General features: G+C 40.7%; 1 protein-coding gene across 1 annotated transcript; it reads left to right on the top strand.

Annotated features, from left to right (window-relative positions):
• The first annotated feature begins 242 nt into the window (after window positions 1–242).
• KCTD16 (potassium channel tetramerization domain containing 16) lies at window positions 243–2,404 on the top strand. Its single transcript, XM_027081403.1, has 2 exons — window positions 243–839; window positions 1,216–2,404. Exon 2 carries the CDS (start codon window positions 1,523–1,525, stop codon window positions 2,402–2,404), a length of 882 nt encoding a protein of 293 aa, XP_026937204.1. The 5' UTR covers window positions 243–839; window positions 1,216–1,522.
• Window positions 2,405–21,818: the final 19,414 nt, after the last annotated feature.

Raw genomic sequence — 21,818 nt, 5'->3', positions numbered from 1 at the left:
CCCGCCCCGCGCCCAGAGCGCCCAGGAGTCGCGTGCTCACGGCCGGAGCGCGGCGTCCTCGTGCAGTCCTGGCGACCTGTCAGCGAGGCGGACGTGACTCGGAGCTGCCTCCGCTTTCTCCAAGGCATATTCCTTTAAGATGATGTAATAGTCATTTCCCTGGATGGTTTCTTGCCTGCACTGCTGAAACAACAGCATCCGAACTGCACTAGGAACTGTGGAACCACCCAGCTCCGCCGCCTGAGAAGCCCGAGCCCGAGCCCCCCGTCGTCATTTCGGCGCTGCGGCGGCCACCGGCTCCCACTTGGCTGGGAACATGGGAGCCCGCTTGCCCTTGCCGGCAGGTGGGGTGGCTACCTGGGACCCCAGCAGGGCACATCTGTCTTTCTTTCTTCTTCTGGGCTTTCTGAAAAGCTTCTAGGTCCCAGTACCTCTTGCAACTCTCTTCTGTTTTAAGGATTCTTTCCAAAGGTTTGATTTTTTTTTTTTTTTTCCTGGAGAAGCTTTGGATAAATATTTTTCTCTGCTTTGCTTCTTCAATACAACCTCTCGTCACGGTTTAACTTTTTTGTGACTTGTTTTAACTTGAGATTGGAAGTGAATATATACATATATATACACAAATGTACATTTATATAAATCTTTAAATATATATATATACACACACATATATATATATGATTATTTTCTAAGAGCACATCTCTCTGGCACCCTTCATTGATACCTCTGTCCTTTACCTCTTTGGGATTTGACAAGCTCCAGACTCTGTGTGGTTGTGGATTCCGACTGCTTTGCAAATGGGTATTTCTGCGCAAGAGCTGTTTCCAGCACTCACTAAGGTAAGTTCCGAGGCTTATTACTTTTCCTGTCCAGCCAGAAAAAAAAAAAAAAAATTCCCTTTTAGAAGTTGAAAATTGCATATTCCTTTTTAATGCAGAAATCAAATAGAAATGTTTTTAATACTAAATGCTGGAGACAGAGGAATATGGATAAATATGTAGACAAAAAATAGCTTGAGAGAAGCTACGATTTAGTTGAAGAATGGGTGAAATCAGTAGTTCCAGGGCTGCTTATGTAAAATAATCTCTCCCTCCCTCCCTCCCTTCCTTCCTCCCTTCCTGCTTCTCTCCTTCCCTCTTCTCTCTCCAGTGGTCTCTTTTTTTCTGACTCATGCTGGGATTGAGGAAATAATTTTCTCTCTTTTCCTTCACACAGACCTCTCAGTAACTGGAGACCTGGCCTGCCTTGCCTACTGAGCTTGGGGGAAGATTGGATGCAGATGAGTTAATTATATTCCATGAAGTAATAGCTTACCACCTGCCAGGGTTTAAACTACTTTTGCAGCATCACTTCACCTGTGGAGTCTTTGAAATTTTGCTTTCTTGGGGAAAAAACTAGGTAAGAGAAGGCAGTTTTCTTAACAAGTTAGCGTCCTCTCCCTCCCTTACAAGTTGGTGCAAAAGATCGGGCTCTGACTCCATTGAACTGCACCTTCACGTCAAAATAGAAGAAGAAAGGGACCATGGCTCTGAGTGGAAACTGTAGTCGTTATTATCCTCGAGAACAAGGGGCTGCGGTTCCCAACTCCTTCCCTGAGGTTGTGGAGCTGAACGTTGGGGGTCAAGTTTATTTCACTCGCCATTCCACATTAATAAGCATCCCTCATTCCCTCCTGTGGAAAATGTTTTCCCCAAAGAGAGACACAGCTAACGATCTAGCCAAGGACTCCAAGGGAAGGTTTTTCATTGACAGAGATGGATTCCTGTTCCGTTACATTCTGGACTATCTCAGGGACAGGCAGGTGGTCCTGCCTGATCACTTTCCAGAAAGGGGAAGACTGAAAAGGGAAGCTGAGTACTTCCAGCTCCCAGACTTGGTCAAACTCCTGACCCCTGATGAAATCAAGCAAAGCCCAGATGAATTCTGCCATAGTGACTTTGAAGATGCCTCCCAAGGAAGTGACACGAGAATATGCCCCCCTTCCTCGCTACTCCCTGCTGACCGCAAGTGGGGTTTTATTACTGTGGGATACAGGGGCTCCTGCACCATGGGGAGAGAGGGGCAGGCGGATGCCAAGTTTCGGAGAGTTCCCCGGATTTTGGTTTGTGGAAGGATTTCCTTGGCAAAGGAGGTCTTTGGAGAAACTTTGAATGAGAGCAGAGACCCTGACAGAGCCCCAGAAAGATACACCTCCAGATTTTATCTCAAATTCAGGCATCTGGAAAGGGCTTTTGATATGTTATCAGAATGTGGATTCCACATGGTGGCCTGTAACTCCTCAGTGACAGCATCTTTCGTCAACCAATACACAGATGACAAGGTCTGGTCAAGTTACACTGAGTACGTCTTCTATCGTAAGTACCACGGCTTCTTTTTGTTTTTTCGTGTGTATGGATCCTCTTAACAGAAATATGTGTCTGCATGTTCAGTCTATGTCTAAGGAATACTGTTTGGGTTCTTTTTTTTAACCCTTGAGGTACAGCTAGAAGATTAGAGGTTATAGTCAGCTTTCATGTCTTACCTAAGACAACGTTTGTTTTTCCAGTCACAGAATATTTAAAGAATATTTATAAAATATTTATTTTATAATATTTATATAAATATTTATATAAATATTTAAATATTTAAAAAAGAATCACAGAATATTTAAAGGCCTCAAAAATCACAAGATGCAAATGATATTGGTATAGGTAATATGTGGAATGAAAACAGGCATGTATGGCCCTGTCAGATACTGAATTGTGAACATAAGAACATTAGAGCTTAGCTGTTGGTCCACAGGAGGTTGATAGACTCAGAGTGGCTGAAGTGCTGCTCTCTATTCTTTTATCTAACTTTGGGGTCTCTGAAGCTGGTTGCTGAAGACTGGCTTTCGTGGGGGCGTTGAAAACACAAATGGATGTTGCACTGAACGACGTGATCTTGGCTAGATGGCAGCATAGACTGACGAAAGACCCCCTTCCCCGCCCCGACCCCAAGTCTGAAATTTGCTTTTCTAGGCTTTACAGTTTTGTGATTTGATTCCTTAGCAGTTTGTACTGAGATGTGAGTTGCAGTGCAGACGTAATTAAGTCGAGCTTCATTTAGGAGGCATCTAAAAGGAATGAATCCTTGAGAATTGTCAGTCACGTGCAGTCATCTTCAGATAGCTGAGGTGATAGAGTCACTGACATAAAAGGAAAGCAGAAGGGAAAAAAGAAAGGAAACAATTGTACCTTTAAATTGTGCCTTTAAAGTAAGAGTTTGTTAGAGGTCAGTCCATTTGTTTAAATGACTGTACAGAATGCCTTATTTTAAGAAATGGCATTATTCTAAAGATAAGCCATTGATCTCTGAAAGAACAATCAATCAATCTGTAAAGTGTAGTGCTTGATGAACTGCTGATTTTCAACAGGTCTGGGAGTTGGGTGAAGTGAATGCCGTGAGAAATATGTTTCCAGTTTTTCTCTGTTCTTATTTTAAGGCAAATCCATAAATTTTGAGGATTAAAATATCTAAATGTCTTTACACATAAAGATACGACTGAATTTCCTGGACTGGTTTTTGCCTACAGTTGTGTTTATTCATTTGGAGATGGTGCTGGGAACCTTGGTGACAAGGCCTGTGGGAAGCCGAGTTGCTCTCTACTGGGTTATCACACGTTTGGTTTTTGGAAGTGAAGACAAATGGATTGTGTAGAAAGAAGAGCCTGTGTAGAAAAATGAAATCAGCCAGCAGTTCAGTAGCGTTCTCATGTGTTGGAACAAGCATTATTTGGTCCAGTATCCCTACCTACGGCCTTTATCTGTAATCTGTACCTTCCTCTATGTTGGAACTTAGTTGCCAGATTCTGCTTTCTTCCTTCTGGTGAATTTTCCACTATTACAGAGATAAGGCTTTAGCTTTTTAGCTTTCTACAAAGGAGTGTGACATTATCTGTGATTCTGTAGAATAAATATCTTCTAACTTTTTGGGGAAAACATGCATCATAGAGTTTAAATCTAGGTATGTGATATTTACCTTGTTCTCCAATTTCTAATATTTGAAAACAGCCTCTTAAGAAGCTTCAGTCAAATAAAAGAAAACCTACCAACCATAGCCCCTCAAAAAGACTACACTTGATTCTAATCACTTGCTCATCTAAATGATACCCAGAACCTGAGCGTATTTGCCTACTAGCTCAGTGACATTTCTGTGTTCATCAAAGACTCATCCATATAACACTATGTCCTTTTTAGATTGCTCTCAACAGACTCTGTTCTTTGATCATATAATCGCTTCTTTCTTTTTTGGGTTGCTGAGAGGTTGCCAAGGTTTGCTCTCCGTCACTCCATGGACGGGCTAGCACAAACGTACAGCAACTTCATGTTGCACAGCACATGTACTGCATACGATATACTTGCCCTTTGTACGTAACAGCCAGAGCTAAGTGTTAACTCTTCCTCTGTCTTAGGATCCATAAAACTGGCTACTGTCTTTCTAAGGTGCATGACAGCTTCCGTGCAGCTGCTTAGGCATAATTATTTAATTAGAAGCTGCCAACTGTGCCTCTATAACCAAATTCGTCAACCTGCTGTGCTCAGGTTAATGGGACAGAACTACAGGAGGTGCTCTGAAGCAGGGAGTTGCTTGTACGCAAAGACGCCCCGAGCCCTGCCCATCAACCAACTGTGAGCACCAAGCCACCGCTCGCTTTGCAGAGGCTGTGGAGCCCAGAAGCCACCACCTGCCGGCCAGGTCCGAAGGGGCAGTGTGTGTCTCTGGTGAGCACCTCCCCCAACCTCAAAGAAACCAACCAACCAACCAACTAACAGAAAAGATGCTCTTTGCCGGGGGACTCGACTTCCTCCTATGTTATAAAAATATCTGTAGATAAAGATATAGATATGTAGTGACAAACTTCTTAGGTCCAAGTAATTAACTCCAAGCAATTAGACTCTTCTAATAACCAAGGGATAATGCAGAGTCACTTTGTCCGGATCCAGTAAAAAATGAACAGCAAGAAATTAATACATTGCATATGGTGGTTGGCAGTCATGGGGAAAGACCCCTTCTTCCTCTGTTTGCCTAATTTTCTTCCAGATTTTCCAAGGGGACATTGGGAAATCTGTCAATTATTAACAGGTTAGATTCTTGCCTCATTCAGTCTTCATGTGGACCTAGAATTGATGGTCAACATCAGGCAGTTCTGACTGAGTGTTTCGTTGTTGCGGAACTATGAACAGTTAAAGTCAACCCATGTTTGTGTGTGTTCAAAAGGGCAGCAAGAAAGGTGTTTGTCTGCGTTGCTTACTCACCAAAATATGTGAGATACTGTGGATTATGATTCACTTATCAGCAACTGAAAAAATGTGAGTGATATAGGAAGTAAAGAAATGTCTGTCACAAAGTATTTTAATTAAAAAAAACGAGAAGGTACTTTTCCACCTTTCTCACCCAACTAGGTAAATAATTCCCTCTGTTTTCTCTCCAAGTGTTATGTGGAAGGCAATATCATAAACATCAGAGGATGCCTTCTTGATTCACCTCTAGATGAAATGAGAGCTAAGTAATTTGGCAACGAGAAGTCCTGATATTGAACTCAATAGCCATTCACACCGCTTAGGAACAAAATCACAGGTGCGTGGAAATAAATGAACCTCTTATTAGCCCTCTTCCAGTGCCCTAGGGAAGCTTGCTCTTGGTTGGAGAAAATTAAGTACATTTCCTTAATCCTACTCATGAGTGAGTTACTTCAGACAAATGCCTGAAACCATTCAGATTCAAAGGCATTTGCCTTTAGTAGAACTGTGATAACATGACCACAAATAGGGAGTTTAATTCGTAAGATCCAAAAACATAAACTATGAGTTCTGTGAATTATGGAGGTACCAATTCATTGCCTTTTCAACAGAGTCCTGCTTGTAGGTGCATTTTAACCTTTTTTCTCTTTACTTGGTTTTCTTAAATGTAAAGGGTTGTTTGCACAAAAGTTTCTAATTTGCTTTACATACGCAGCATATATCTTCAGGGTGGTTGATTGAGATGGAGTGTTGGAGAAAAGTAGATCAGGAAATGACTTCTCACTTAGAATTCAGCTGCATGACCTTGTATTGGGAAGAAATGGTGGTTCTGGCCATTGTGAATAACTTACCCAGTTGATTTTAAAAGCTTCCATAAGAGGGTGTGTTTTTAAAGGAAAACAGGTGGAAAAGCATCTATCTTGAAATGATTCTAGCTCTTTTTTTCCTGTTTCCTCAAAAGTTACCAATGATAGCTTCAATTTTTACTGTCCATGGAAATATGATGTTGGCACATTCAAAATGAAGCCACGGAACAATGAAGTCCAAACTGGGAGGGTCTGGTCTTTACCACACCTGCCTCTCCTCTTTCTGTGATGTTTTTCTGTCTTTTCCATCTAAGATGTTCTCTGTTCCTCTTCCTTTAGTCATTCCTGCTTTCAAGTTCTCTCTCTATGCCATAAACAAGACGTCAGTAAAAATTCTGTTCTGTCATTTTATTTAGAATATTTTCAAGGCATGGTGTTACTTTTTTCAGAGGATTTTATACATAAGAAACCTTTTAATAACTGTGGATCCAGTGACTTTGTATCCCAAAGGGAGTGTTCTTAAGACTTGAGCCTTGTTAATTTATAATTTAAATATATAGCATAATCTAAGTATAAGACTTCATCATGAAGTTGGTTTAGACCCTGCTTGGGCAGGTATTGGATGGTGATGATGATGATAGAAGAAAGGGGTAGTGGGTATCATTTTTTCTTATCTCTTTAAGATGCTGTCCTCCGACCGTTGGGCTCAACGTAACAGGGATATAAGCGTGTTAGTAACATATCCTATTATGCCGTTTTCACTTTCATGCCAAACAAGGTATATTACCTGAGCCCAGTTCCTTGTAGGAGATGATTTGAATCATTTCTTCCTAGGTCTCTGGCATCCTGAATGAATCTGGCAGCAAGAGAAGTGTCAATATGTAGGCAGAAAGGGGGAGATCTCTGTGATTGCCCCCAGGTACCTCAATATATTAAAAACGTATGTATACGATTGGAAAGAGAAGACCAAATGATTTTGATAGTCTAAGGAGGTTTAGATCTTACCAAAGGAATTAGAGATAGAAATAGCTGAGAATGTGCCACAGAGCTCCATTTGGAACACCTCCAAACACAAACCATGGAGAGGAGTGACTGGGCATAGAAGAGAGTGCCAGTCGGATGCACAGAAAACAGTTCTTCAGAAATGTAGAGGTGATGCTCCGTCTCTGCATCATAGCTGACTATTGCTCTTTTTCTTTGGTCTTTGCTCTAGCTTTCCTCAAATACTGCGTTTCTTGGCAAGTCAGCTAAAACATGTTAGCATGGAAATTTTCAAACACATCCAAATGTAGAGAAACCCAGCTCCAAAAATTACAGAGATCATTACAAGACTCATCTTGGTTCATATATATTCCTACCTACTTTCTCCTCTGTCTACACTGGATTCTTTTGAAACAAATTATAGAAGTCAGTCATTTCATTCATCCACAAACACTATACTATATGTTTCTAAAATAAAATGAATTTTAAGATACGTTACAATACCATTATCACATACAAAATTAATAATTCTTTAATATCTTCTAATATCTAGTTGGTGTTCAAACTTCTTTGATTTTCTCACAATATTATTTTTAAAGTTGTCAAACTCTTGTTTGAATCAAGAGTCAAATGAGGTCCATCCATTATCTTTTATTGCTATTTATTTTCTCTTTCAAAATTAAAAAAATAGGGCTTCCCTGGTGGCGCAGTGGTTGAGAGTCCGCCTGCCGATGCGAGGGACACGGGTTTGTGCCCCGGTCCGGGAAGATCCCACATGCCGCGGAGCGGCTGGGCCCGTGAGCCATGGCCGCTGAGCCTGCGTGTCCGGAGCCTGTGCTCCGCAGCGGGAGAGGCCACAACAGTGAGAGGCCCGCATACCGCAAAAAAAAAAAAAAAAAAAAAATTAAAAAAATATTGCATATGGCATATATGACAAAGTGGCAAAAATCTTAAATCTCTTTTAATTTCTCCCTCCCTCCCTCCTTTTCCCTTGCTCCCTTTTTCTCTCTCTCCCTCTTTCTTTCTTTGCTTTTTCAATCTGTTTGTTTGAAGAAACCAAGTTATTTGTCATGGCGAATGTCTGGCACTCTGGGTTTCGCTCATCCATCTCTGTGATCTCTGTGATTTTATTGACACATTTTTTTTCTTACCCCTGTATTTTCTGTAAATTTGTTAGAGCTAAACACCAGATTCTAAGGCTTGATCAGATTCAGGTTCAGAATTTCTTGCAAGAAAACTTCACAAGCGTTGGCAGGTCCATTTTTAATTTGCTTTGACAGATTGAAATGCTATCTGCTTTGGAGGCAAGGGAGGGACCTCTCCTTATTGTTCGTTTTTCTTTTTTTTTTTTAATAAAATTTTCCATTTAAAAAATTTTATTTGTTTTATTTATTTATTTTTGGCTATGTTGGGGTCTTTGTTGCTGCGTGTGGGCTTTCTCTAGTTGCGGCGACTGGGGGCTACTCTTCGTTGCAGTGCGCGGGCTTCTCATTGCGGTGGCTTCTCTTGTTGTGGAGCACGGGCTCTAGGTGCACAGGCTTCAGTAGTTGTGGTGCGTGGGCTCAGTAGTTGTGGCTCACGGGCTCTAGAGCGCAGGCTCAGTAGTTGTGGCACATGGGCTTATTTGTTCCGCGGCATGTGGGATCTTCCCAGATCAGGACTTGAACCCGTGTCCCCTGCATTGGCAGGCGGATTCTTAACCACTGCACCACCAAGGAAGCCCTGTTAGTTTTTTCATGATCATCATATGGACAAATAGCAATTGGGATCTGTTCTCTCCATTGTTCAAGTTGATTCTGACGATACAGCAGGCAGTAAAAGAGGCTCCAGTTTTTCCTTCTAGTCATCCAAGAACTATCTAGTATTCCACTGCTGTTCTTGTCATTAGGCTGGGCTACCATCAGGGGTGCAGTGAACCTACCAAGATGTGCACTGGCTCCTGCTGACTGGGAGGAAGAATCATTCTGAGTGGGAAAGTTTGCCTCCTGACTATTCTGATTTTGTATTCTGGGATTCTTTCAACTGTGCGGAATCTCCACTGAACTCATCGTGCACATTCTCAAACCTCTTCTCTCCTAGTGTTCCTTATCTCAGTAAATGGATTCATCAGTTGCCCAGTTCCCCAGGGAAGAATAAAACCTGAGTGGCTCTTCTTTCTCCCTAACCATTTCTTCAGTCTCCAAGTCCTATTGGTTCTTTTCCTTCATCCGTCTCTAATCCGTCCATTTCTTCCCGTCTCCACTGATGCTACCAAGCCCACTGGCATTGCTTTTCTAGATTATTGCAAAGAAACTGAAACTGTCCTTCCCACCCACATCTGGTGTTGTCCCCTTTGGGTCTCTTCTTCCTGCTGCAAAAATGGTGAGATTTCTAAAATGTGAGCCTGACCATGTCACTCCTTAACATGAATCACAGCTCTTAGTGGAATGACCTCTGCTTCTGTCCTTAGCCTCTTCTGTTGCCCTCCCACCCGTTACATTTTTAACCTCAGCTCTACCCCATTTCTTTTAGCTCTTCAATGTTGTTATACACTCGCTTCTTCAGTTTTGTACATAATGTTCCCTCTGCCTGGAACTGTGCCTTCACCTGCTTTGATTACATACTTCAGGTCCCAATCTAGAGGTTCCTTTTATGGGAAGCCTTTCTAGCCCACCATATCTAGATTAGGCACCTCTTATCTTTGCTCCATAGGATCCTACTTTCCATTACTGTAGCACAAATAATACTGTATTATACTTTCTTATTTAACTGTTTCTGTAACATTAGACTGCAAGCTCCGTGAAGGTAGGAACTGTGTCGGTCACTTTCATCATGATATACCTGGCACAGAACCTGGCAAAAATGTAGGCAGTCCATAAATATTTCTCAAAGAAGGAAACTAAATGCCCACTGCAGACTTTTGTTATGGTCATAGGTACCACTGTCTTGCATATACCATTACATTATCTCTTAACAGAACTAGAGAGCAATGATGGTGTGATTGCTCTGCTGTGATTGGTAATAATGATGGCATTTCCTAACTTCCACTGAGTTCTTCAGGTGCTTGGCTAAGCACTTTAATTTTTATTTTTAGAATTTTTGAATTTTATTTTATTTATTTTTTTATACAGCAGGTTCTTATTAGTTATCCATTTTATGCACATCAGTGTATACATGTCAATCCCAATCTCCCAGTTCATCCCCCCCACCCCCAGCCACTTTCCCCTCTTGGTGTCCATACATTTGTTCTCTACATCTGTGTCTCAATTTCTGCCCTGCAAACCGGTTCATCTGTACCATTTTGCTAGGTTCCACATATATGCATTAATATACGATATTTGTTTTTCTCTTTCTGACTTACTTCACTCTGTATGACAGTCTCTAGATCCACGTCTCTACAAATGACACAATTTCGTTCCTTTTTATGGCTGAGTAATATTCCATTCTGTATATGTGCCACATCTTCTTTATCCATTCATCTGTCGATGGGCATTTAGGTTGCTTCCATGACCTGGCTATTGTAAATAGTGCTGCAATGAACATTGGGGTGCATGTGTCTTTTTGAATTATGGTTTTCTCTGGATATATGCCCAGTAGTGGGATTGCTGGGTCATATAGTAATTCTATTTTTAGTTTTTTAAGGAATCTCCATACTGATCTCCATAGTGGCTGTATCAATTTACATTTCCACCAACAGTGCAAGAGGGTTCTCTTTTCTCCACACCCTCTCCAGCATTTGTTGTTTGTAGATTTTCTGATGATGCCTGTTCTAACTGGCGTGAGGTGATACCTCATTGTAGTTTTGATTTCTTCAGTGATCTCTTGGTTATTTAGTAACATATTGTTTAACCTTCATGTGTTTGTGTTTTTTATGTTTTTTTCCCCTCTAATTGATTTCTAATCTCATAGCGTTGTGGTCAGAAAAGATGCTTGATATGATTTCAATTTTCTTAAATTTAACAAGGCTTGATTTGTGACCCAAGATGTGATCTATCCTGGAGAATGTTCCGTGTACACTTGAGAAGAAAGAGTAATCTGCAGTTTTTGGTTGGAATGTCTTATAAATATCAATTAAATCTATCTGGTCTCTTGTGTCATTTAAAGCTTGTGTTTCCTTATTAATTTTCTGTCTGGATGATCTGTCCATTGGTGTAAGTGAGGTGTTAAAGTCCCTCGTTATTATTGTGTTAGTGTTGATTTCCTCTTTTATAGCTGTTAGCAGTTGCCTTATGTATTGAGGTGCCCCTATGTTGGGTGCGTATTTATTTATAATTGTTATATCTTTTTCTTTGATTGATCCCTTGATCATTATGTAGTGTCCTTCCTTGTCTCTTGTAACATTCTTAGTTTAAAGTCTATTTTATCTGATATGAGTATTGCTACTCCAGGTTTCTTTTGATTTTCATTTTCATAGAATATCTTTTTCCATCCCCTCACTTTCAGTCTGTATGTGTCCCTAGGTCTGAGATGGGTCTCTTGTAGACAGCATATATATAGGTCTTGTTTTTGTATCCATTCTGCGAGCTTGTGTCTTTTGGTTGGAGCATTTAATCCATTCACGTTTAAGGTAATTATTTATATGTATGTTCCTCTTACCATTTTCTTAATTGTTATGTGTTTGTTTTTGTAGGTCCTTTTCTTGTGTTTCCCACTTAGAGAAATTCCTTTAGCATTTGTTGTAGAGCTGGTTTCGTGGTGCTGAATTCTCTTAGCTTTTGCTTGTCTGTAAAGCTTTTGATTTCTCCATCGAATCCGAATGAGATCCTTGCTGGGTAGAGTAATCTTGGTTTTACGTTTTTCCCTTTCATCACTTTAAGTATATCATGCCACTCCTTTCTGGCTTGTAGAGTTTCTGCTGAGAAATCAGCTGTTAACCTTATGGGAGTTCCCTTGTATGTTATTTGTCATTATTCCCTTGTTGCTTTTAATAATTTTTCTTTGTATTTAATTTTTGTCAGTTTGATTACTATGTATCTCGCCATGTTTCTCCTTGGGTTTATCCTGCCTGGGACTCTCTGCACTTCCTGGACTTGGGTGGCTATTTCTCTTCCCATGTTAGGGAAGTTTTTGACTATAATCTCTTCATATATTTTCTCGGGTCCTTTGTCTCTCTCTTCTCCTTCTGGGACCCCTATAATGTGAATGTCATTGCATTTAATGTTGTCCCAGAGGTCTCTTAGGCTGTCTTCATTTCTTTTCATTCTTTTTTCTTTATTCTATTCTGTAGCATGAATTCCACCATTCTGTCTTCCAGGTCACTTCTCTGTTCTTCTGCCTCAGTCATTCTGCTATTTATTCCTTCTCGTGTATTTTTCATTTCAGTTATTGTATTGTTCATCTCTGTTTGTTTGTTCTTTAATTCTTCTGGGTGTTTGTTCTGTAATTCTTCTAAGTCTTTGTTCAGCATTTCTTGCATCTTCTTGATCTTTGCCTCCATTCTTTTTCTGAGGTCCTGGATCATCTTCACTATCATTATTCTGAATTCTTTTTCTGGAAGTTTGCCTGTCTCCACTTCATTTAATTGTGTTTCTGAGGTTTTATCTTATTCCTTCATGTGGTACAAAGTCCTCTGCCTTCTCATTTTGTCTGTCTTTCTGTGAATGTGGTTTTCCTTCCACAGTCTGCAGAATTGTAGTTCTTCTTGCTTCTCCTGTCTGCCCTCTCAGGGTTAAGCACTTTACATACAAATTGGAATTCTCCCTGAAAGATGCTCTGCTCTTAACACCTGCACAAAGATTCTAGCTCTGGGGAACTGAGAAAAACACTTTATCAGCAGCGAAGTCTCCTGTGCTTTCCTTTTAGTTGATTCACCTAAGCAGGAGCAAATTGAAGCTGGGAGGGGGTGGGTGGGCAGCATTTAAGGAACAACCCTAGGAGGGACTTGGGATTCAGAAAAGTGCTGCAAAATTGAGAGAATAACTTCAATAGGAGAAGAGCTCTGCTAGAATGCAAAGCGTGCTGTGAGGTGACCAGGTTGCCTTCTTAATCTTCTTACTGCTAAAGGATTCTATCGATATTTCCTCCTTCCCTCCCTTCTTACCACGTTAGTGATCATTCCTTAGTGCCAGAGGCAACATAACATGGTGGTTTAGAGCCTGGGTGTTGGAGCCCACACTGCTTGAGTATGAATTTCTAGCTGTTTGATCACCTGCAAATCACTTGACTTCCATGCCTCCGTTTCCTCACCTGGAAAATGAAGATGGTAACAGTGGTACTTGCCTCATAGGGTTGTTACGAGAATCGAATAGGTTGCTACATATAAAGTGCTGATGACAGCACCTGGCACCCAGGCAATGCTATGGAAATGTTAATGAATAATTTCAAGGACCTCTGAGAATACTGACATGACAAGATACAGGTCCTTCCTATAAAAAACTTACCTGATTCTTTATATATAGTCCTCTTGGATACTTTGTTCAGTCTGTTGATTCTATGCATGTTAAAAAAACAAACAAAAACATCTAGAAGTAACTTTTAAAGAGGAAATTCAAGCTATTGATTTTAATTGAATCTGAATAAACATAAAAGTAAACCCTTCAGAAAGCTTCCAATTGCAGTAACTCTTTTCTTCCCCCTGGCTATTCCATAATGCAAGTCATTAATAATGGCTTTTCTCCCTACCTTATTTTCAACTTGTGGTTTTTCAGAACTTGGGAGAATATGTGGTAGCATTGAAAATTAAGAATATAATTTAAATTATATATTCAGTCACTGCAGAATTAGAATAACCTTTTAGGAATCTCAGCCTAGAGAGAATTCTCCTTCATGGTGACAGAAAATGGTTACTGAGTACACCTCCGACAATAAGATCATTTAAATTGCTCCAGAAATGAAAACAAGACATGTTTCTTCACACCATGAGTAGCTGTTCTGTGTGGCTTTGAATGGAAACAAGACTGCTAATGGGGGCTGTTGCTGCATGACCCGGTCAAAAGCTGCCCCATGTGAAGAAATTCATACTTTTCTACTTTCATTCATCTATCCCATTCTGAAGCAGAAAGTTCTAATAATTTCCACACCCCCGTTTACAGTGACCTTTTATTCTGCGTGTATCTGATATAATGTGATGGTGAACTACTTACATTGATGAAAATAGGAGGTGACCCATTCTTTATATATAACTTGGTGCACAAGAGACTTTGGGGCTGCTGGATGTTGTGTTTTAGACAATATTGTAGACTGTGGATTGACACTGCTAGGCCACTACATAGAGGAAAGGAGAGCTAGGCTCTGGTAACGGTGATTTTTCTGTGAAGGGAGCTTTCTGTGTGTGGAGCAGCACAGAAATTCTAGGGACTGGGATGAGGGAAATGGGGTGTATGACTGTTAGAGTGTGGCAGAGGCACGAAATCAAAACCAAGGGAGTACTCCAGACTTGGGGAAATGTTGCAGAGCCCTTGACAGAGGAAGAGCTGGCCAGCAATGAGAAGCGCATCGAGCACTGGCCAGGCATCGCGGCTCATTTTCTTACGGTGTTAAGCATTCAGTTACGTCAGGTGGAGAAATTTTCCTGTGGGCACGTGCTTGCACATTTACACTGAAAATGCAAATGGAAAATAAGATTCCGTTTGCACTAATTTGCTTTCTAGCCAACTAGGTGAAATCTCTTTTTTTCTTTAAACAGGGGGATAACCTGTGTGGAGTTGTACATCTTGGGAAGCTGCCGTGAAATAGCACGATGTTCATTCCTATTTGTGTGAGAAAAGCATGCCTTAGAAAACAGCAGAGTTGCTTGGCTTTTCTGGATAAATCCTCCTGTGGTCTGGAGCAGTAATGGCTAATGCTATCATGTGTGATGCTTTAAAATTTTAAAGGCCATTTTCAGGTCTTTGGATGCTCAGTAATGTAAAATATTTATTTGGGAAGATCTGATTGCTTCATACTCACTGAGGACCTGTCTTATGTAAAGTACCTTTTCTGTTTTTTGTAGGGTTGTCCAGATGAGTTAGGTAGCAAATATCCTATCTGTATGCAAAGAATTGAGATCCTGATTCACAAAGTCCTCATGCTCACGGTTTTCTAGTACTTCTCCACAATCTGCCAGGGAAGTGATTCACAATGTGCAGAGGCCTCATGGATTGGAAGCTGAAGGCCCTTCCAGCCTTTCATCATCTGCATCCTTTTACACAGACAAAAAAGAAAACATAGCCTGATGTGTGATCTAGTTTTACACCAAGATGGTGCCTCCCTTCATCAGAATGACCTCCTTTAATAGGCAGAGTGCACCCCACCTCTGTTGCTTGTACAGAATTCTGATCGCTACCTTCTGGCCATGCAAATACATGTCAGGCCCTGGGATGTTGCTATGCCTTTGCTTTTGTGTGTGTTAGGTTCCTAAACATCTCTGCAATGGTTGGCTTATACATTCCTTCTAGAATATATTTTGAACACCTACTGTGCACCTGAGGCTGCACGCAGTTCCAGGGATTCACCTGTGAATGAGAAGCATATGGTCAGTGTTCTCATGGAGCACATTGTTTAGGGAGAGATTAGACTAGTAAATGGGTAATTTCAATCTTGTGTGATGGGTAAGTGTAAATTGATTTGAGGATAGAGAGGGGACTTTTTTTTTTTTTTGCGGTACGTGGGCTTCTCACTGTCGTGGCCTCTCCCGTTGCGGAGCACAGGCTCCGGACTCGCAGGCTTAGAGGCCATGGCTCACGGGCCCAGCCGCTTCGCGGCATGTGGGATCTTCCCGGACTGGGGCATGAACCCGTGTCCCCTGCATCGGCAGGCGGACTCTCAACCACTGCGCCACCAGGGAAGCCCTGTAGTCCCTTTTTATAATGATTCTCAAAATGGTGTCATGATTATTATTTTAACGTTAAGGATTACTGATTTGCCTTGCCAATCTCATGCATAACTCTTTTTCAGTAACTACCCCAGTGCCGAACACACAGGAGGTGCTCATTAAGCATTTGTGGAATGAATAAATAAATTCATAACACCACATTTTATTTTTTAATTTCTTTGCCACACAACACGGCTCGAGGGATCTTAGCTCCCCAACCAGGGATTGAACCCAGGCCTCGGCAACGAAAGCTCAGAGTCCTAACCACTGGACTGCAAGGGAATTCCCCATAACACCACATTTTAAAGAATATTAATTTTATTTTAAAGAAGTAAAATTTAAAAGAAATAAAATTTAAAGAAATAAAATGTGAAATGTAAAATGAATGAAATGTGAAATGAATGAAAATATCAGGTTTACCTGATACTTACTTTAACCATGGATGTGCACCCTATGAGCGACAGTGAAAATATGGTTGAGTTCAGTAACAGCATCAGACCTATCTAGATAAAAACCTTAGTTCCGTCCGTTCCTACCAGGGCACTCTTGGGAGAGTGTCTTAACCTCCTGATACCTCAGAACACTCATCTCTAAAAGGGGAACATGGACGCTTCTCTCATGGCGGTACTGTAAGGATTAAGCCAAGGTCATGCCATCTTGTTTGCTTGCCTCGTTAATATCCAGGCATTTCGTCTCTAGGCTCTTTTGGTTCATCTTACAAATAGGTATGTTTGGATTCGGAAGAAGAAACTGAGAGAACATGGATCTCATGGAGCTGATCTTGCCCACTCACAAACAAAAGTCAAGCTGCTTCTCGCTGGTTTCCCTATGGACTAATACTATATGTGACCTTAGAGAAAGGGAAAACGCATCACATGACACATTCCTGTAGTCCCCTTGGTGTGCTTACTTCTCCTGCCCCTTCTGCAGGCACTGGTCTAGCCACAGCGCTGTCACACTGCCTTTTGACAGTTATTACAATAGGCCGGTCTGTTTCCCACCTTGAGACACTGCATGTGTGAACTCTTCCTTCTACTCCTTGCCTTTCTGGGTCAGGCTTTAATGGGTTTTCCTTGGAAAGGCCTTCTGTCACCATCCCAGCTGAAGTAGCCAATGTCTTTGTCATTCTCCGTTGAGCTCCGTGCTTCCACCATAGCACTGTTTACATGTGTAAACATTTGCTTGCTTTACTTGTTTATTTTCTCTCTCTGTAGACTGTAAGCTTCATGGGGGCAGGAGCTAGGAACTCTGTTTGTCCTGTTCTTATGTATGCGTAGCACCTAGCACAGTGTCTGGAGCATAGGAGGCACTAACTTATTTTTTCTTTATCCTCCCTACCCCACCATGTAAAATTATAATAGTAGGATTCCCTCTCATGGTGAAGGCAACTGGTGATATAGATATAGATCTATAGACATATAGATATTGATATACACACACATAAAATATTATATAATCTGTCTCTGGCTAGTGTACTGGAAACAAACATGAGAAATGGAAAAGGGCAAATTAAATCCTGAAAGAATACAAGATGTGGACAGAAGTGGGGAAACTGGCTTCGATACATCACTTACCCTCTCCAACCCTCAGGTACCTCAGTTGTATAACAGGTATAGTGGAACTCATAGGACACGAACTAGCAAATAATATGACATATGTAAAGTGACTGTTGCTTGATTAGACGTCTGCTGTTAAGGCAGATTTTATCCTAGCTTGAGTGAACACCTAGAGAATGTCTTAAGGAAAGGTAACTCCATCCACAAAGAGAGAGATTAAATCTGCTCATTTAGAAAGTTGTTAAAGCATTTGGATACTCATGATCAGTAGATGGGCAGGACGTCCCTGGTAGTGCAGTGGTTAAGAATCCGCCTGCTAATGCAGGGGACACGGGTTCGAGCCCTGGTCCAGGAAGACCCACATGCCATGGAGCAGCTAAGCCCGTGCGCCACAGCTACTGAGCCTGCACTCTGGAGCCCGCGATCCACAAGTACTGAAGCCCGTGTGCCACAACTACTGAAGCCTGTGCGATTAGAGCCCGTACTCCGCAACAAAGAGAAGCCACCGCAGTGAGAAACCCGCACATCACAATGAAGAGTAGCCCCCACTCACTGCAACTAGAGAAAGCCTGCGCACAGCAATGAAGACCCAACACAGCCAAAAATAAATAAATAAATTTGTAAAAAAAAAAAAAAAGACAGGCTTTAATGGGACTGCAGCACCAGCACTATTATTACATAACACTGAGTAGCATAGAATCAAAGACATGTTGGGTCTATTTTGGTCTCCTTTACTTGTGTAATGATCATGCCACCTATGGTCTGAAGGTACTGGTTAAAAGGATAAAAATAAATTCCTTATTGAGCCCTGTAAACTGTAACGCTGGATGGGAGCTTGAAGCGTATCTTTTACACTAGGAAAAGTACCAACTTGGTTTAGAAAATCAGAGCATCCTGGGAGGTAGGGGGATCTCGTGGTTTCATGATTCAGTTTTCTCTCACAGCCTCCAGGCTTTAAATGAAGTTCTAGGTAGAAGCCACCACACAGAATCTTTCAAAGTGACACTCTTTTGATTGAAGTAGGAATTGGGTGTGAGTAAGATGTTCCTCCCTATTCCCCCCTTTTTATTTTGCGGTGGCCCTTGGGGCAATTCAAGAAACCTAGGGCCCAGTGTAGATGTTTGAAAACTCTAACCTGGACATTCTAAACATATGGTGAATTTCTGTCTTTTGAAAAATCAGCTTTTTATCTTTTTGGCCAGGTTCTTAGCTGTGTATTCCTTTCAACTTTTTAAATTTTCATTAACTTATGTGTAGTTCTCAGGACAACTCAAAATGAAGGATGGACTGGAGAAAGGCAATTATTAAAAAAGGTAAAGAGCAAAATAAATTAATTTTACCCCTGTCTTTGGTATGTTACAGAGAAAGTTGCCTTAATTATCTACTTTACATTTTTTTCTCTGTAACAACACAAGCAATGGGAGTTATTGCTATTGAAGGAAAGCATGGAAAATGGTCAGTACAACAGATTTTTTATGTTTGCACCTGGTAGTCTGGAGTTGTTTTATATATTGGGAATAAAGGCTGAGGTTAGTATATTATTTTATTAATGTATATTTCCTCCAAAGAGCTTAAGGGACTGTGGTAAAATCTCTGGTTGAGATGGTGCTTTCTATCCTAACATGAAGAATTAATTGTAAACAAAAAAAAATCTGTTTTGGGGGTGTTTGCAAATAATCCCTCATACCAGTGATATTCTCCTGTATAAAAACAGCAGGAACACTTTCTTTTTATCATAGCTGTATTTTCATATTGTTTATAGTCTGTGATTTGCCTTGGTAGTTTGCTTCCTTTTACGGGAAAACAAGTTTTCTTCCAAACAACCAGATGCAATGTAATCAAATAATTACTGTCTTAATTTGCTGCTGAAGTCCTCCTGAACAGAAAGAAACAAAATACAGGTATGCAGTGGCATATATTTAAATTCTGAGATTCTAACCACAATCATAGCTCTTTTATATGTGAACTTGATGTCAGGTATCATGTCAAGTGTTTCTCATGTAGTCCTCATGAAGCCTCTACAGTAGGAAACTGAGGCTTAGAGAGATTTACCTTGCTCAAGGTCACTGTTATGGGATGCTTCAGAATTTCTGTAGCATTAAGTTTGAGCAAAGTTCATTCACTCATCTCAAGCATGAAGGTGAGGGTGGACTGATGGAGATCAAGGCTGGGTGATGGGGCTGAACTTGAAAGTAATTTCTCCCTACACCACAGACCCAAGTTACTGCTATGTGATCTCATAATTGCTGTGAGCAGAATTCAAATCCCAGCTGCCCTGACCCCAATTCCAGCACTCTTGACTGTCATGCAATACCACCGAAATACCAGATGGCAGTCCTGTCTTTTTTGAACTGCCAGAAGCAGCTCTTCAAGGAAACTGACTCCCAAGATTAAGTGAGAAGCCCACATACAGCCTCCCCCAGGGGGTGGCATGGCAGAAGGTGCTGGACAGGACTGATTTCTCTTTCTCTCTCCCCTTCAAACTTCAAGCCTTATGAACACGATTTTCCCATGATACAGCTTAAAAAAAAAGTTAAACCAGATTGGGCTGAAATCTGCAAATCTGTCCTCAGTTACCCACACAAAACTTCTGGGATATGATCTCTTCTCCCAGAGACTCCTACACAGCATTATTTTTAAGAATTTGATTTCTTAGGTACCACGGATATGAAAAGGCACAAGATTTCACAGTACAAAAAGACATCAAAAAACATTTGAAATGGAATAGGAAAGACTTATCCTTGTCTTCCTCCATGCCACGAAATACCTAAGCTAAATTAATAAAGTCTTTAAAAATTAAAAAAAAATTCAAAGGCATATTTGCGAGTTCTGTTTCTTGAATCTAGCAAAACGGAAATGAGTGAGGTGGTCTGATGGAAGATGAATCCAGATGCTCTGACAGGCATTCTTAGTCTCCAGAGAAAAGGCACATTTAAGCATGAACCTATGACTAACCTAAAACTCTGTTTAAATCATGAAGTATACTGAAAATGAGCTCTTCTCTTACAGGCTCGCCTAGTTTTGAATTTGAGGAGAGTTCCTTAAGAATATAATATTGGTGTAACTATTTTATGTTACTAGCAGCTTTCTATACCTCAGAGGTCTAGACATATATAACAGCAAGATTACAAACAAAAACTAAAAAGAAAAATTGATTCTTGATACTGAAACTGGTTGACCCTCACAACCCCTTTTCCTTCTGAATCTGGATGAAAGTCCTAAAACCCTAGATATGGGCAAGTGTAGCCTCTTGCTTTTCGCCATATCTTTTGGGTTTTGTTTTTCTTCATTTAACTGTTCTCTAAAATTATAGATGCCACTGATGGAGCACAGATCACACGGCAGACACTATGATAAGTGCTGTATAGATATTACAGTGTTCTCTTTTTAGAACAACCTTAGGAGGTATGGATTATTATTTTAATATCTTTATTGGAGTATAATTGCTTTACAATGGTGTGTTAGTTTCTGCTTTATAACAAAGTGAATCAGCTGTACATATACATATATCCCCATATCTCCTCCCTCTTGTGTCTTCCTCCCACCCTCCCTATCCCACCCCTCTAGGTGGACACAAAGCACTGAGCTGATCTCCCTGTGCCATGTGGCTGCTTCCCACTAGCTAGCTATTTCACATTTGGTAGTGTATATATGTCCATGCCGCTCTCTCACTTCATCCCAGTTTACCCTTCCCCCTCCCTGTGTCCTCAAGTCCATTCTCTACATCTGCATCTTTATTCCTGTCCTGCCCCTAGGTTCTTCAGAACCAATTTTTTTTTTTAGATTCCCTATATATGTGTTAGCATACAGTATTTGTTTTTCTCTTTCTGACTTACTTCACTCTATATGACAGACTCTAGGTCCATCCACCTCACTACAAATAACTCAGTTTTGTTTCTTTTTATGGCTGAGTAATATTCCATTGTATATATCTGCCACATCTTCTTTATCCATTCATCTATCGATGGACACTTAGGTTGCTTCCGTGTCCTGGCTATTGTAAATAGAGCTGTAATGAACATTGTGGTACATGACTCTTTTTGAATTATGGTTTTCTCAGGCTATATGCCCAGTAGTGAGATTATTGGGTCATATGGTAGTTCTATTTTTAGTTTTTTAAGGAACCTCCATACTGTTCTCCATAGTGGCTGTATCAATTTACATTCCCACCAACAGTGCAAGAGGGTTCCCTTTTCTAGGAGGTGTGGATTATTTTTTCCATATCACAGATGAGAAAACTGAGACCTTGGGAGATCCTTAACCAAGTTCACAGCTAGTAAAAAATAAAATGAAGATTCAGACTCAGTCAAGTCTGTCTGACTCTTAAGAGTGTAAATTCTTTTTAATTGCTGAGATATATTGGTTGTCCATAGAGTACAGATCTTTTCTATAAAATGAAATATAAAAATTAGATGGTAGAACAGAAACTGAGATCAAAAGATTT

This window comes from Aethalodelphis obliquidens, unplaced genomic scaffold (assembly GCF_003676395.1).
Source record: "Aethalodelphis obliquidens isolate GAN/ISIS:26980383/991018 unplaced genomic scaffold, ASM367639v1 scaffold45, whole genome shotgun sequence".
Taxonomy (NCBI): domain Eukaryota; kingdom Metazoa; phylum Chordata; class Mammalia; order Artiodactyla; family Delphinidae; genus Aethalodelphis; species Aethalodelphis obliquidens.
This window is presented reverse-complemented; position numbering and strand designations above follow the sequence as displayed.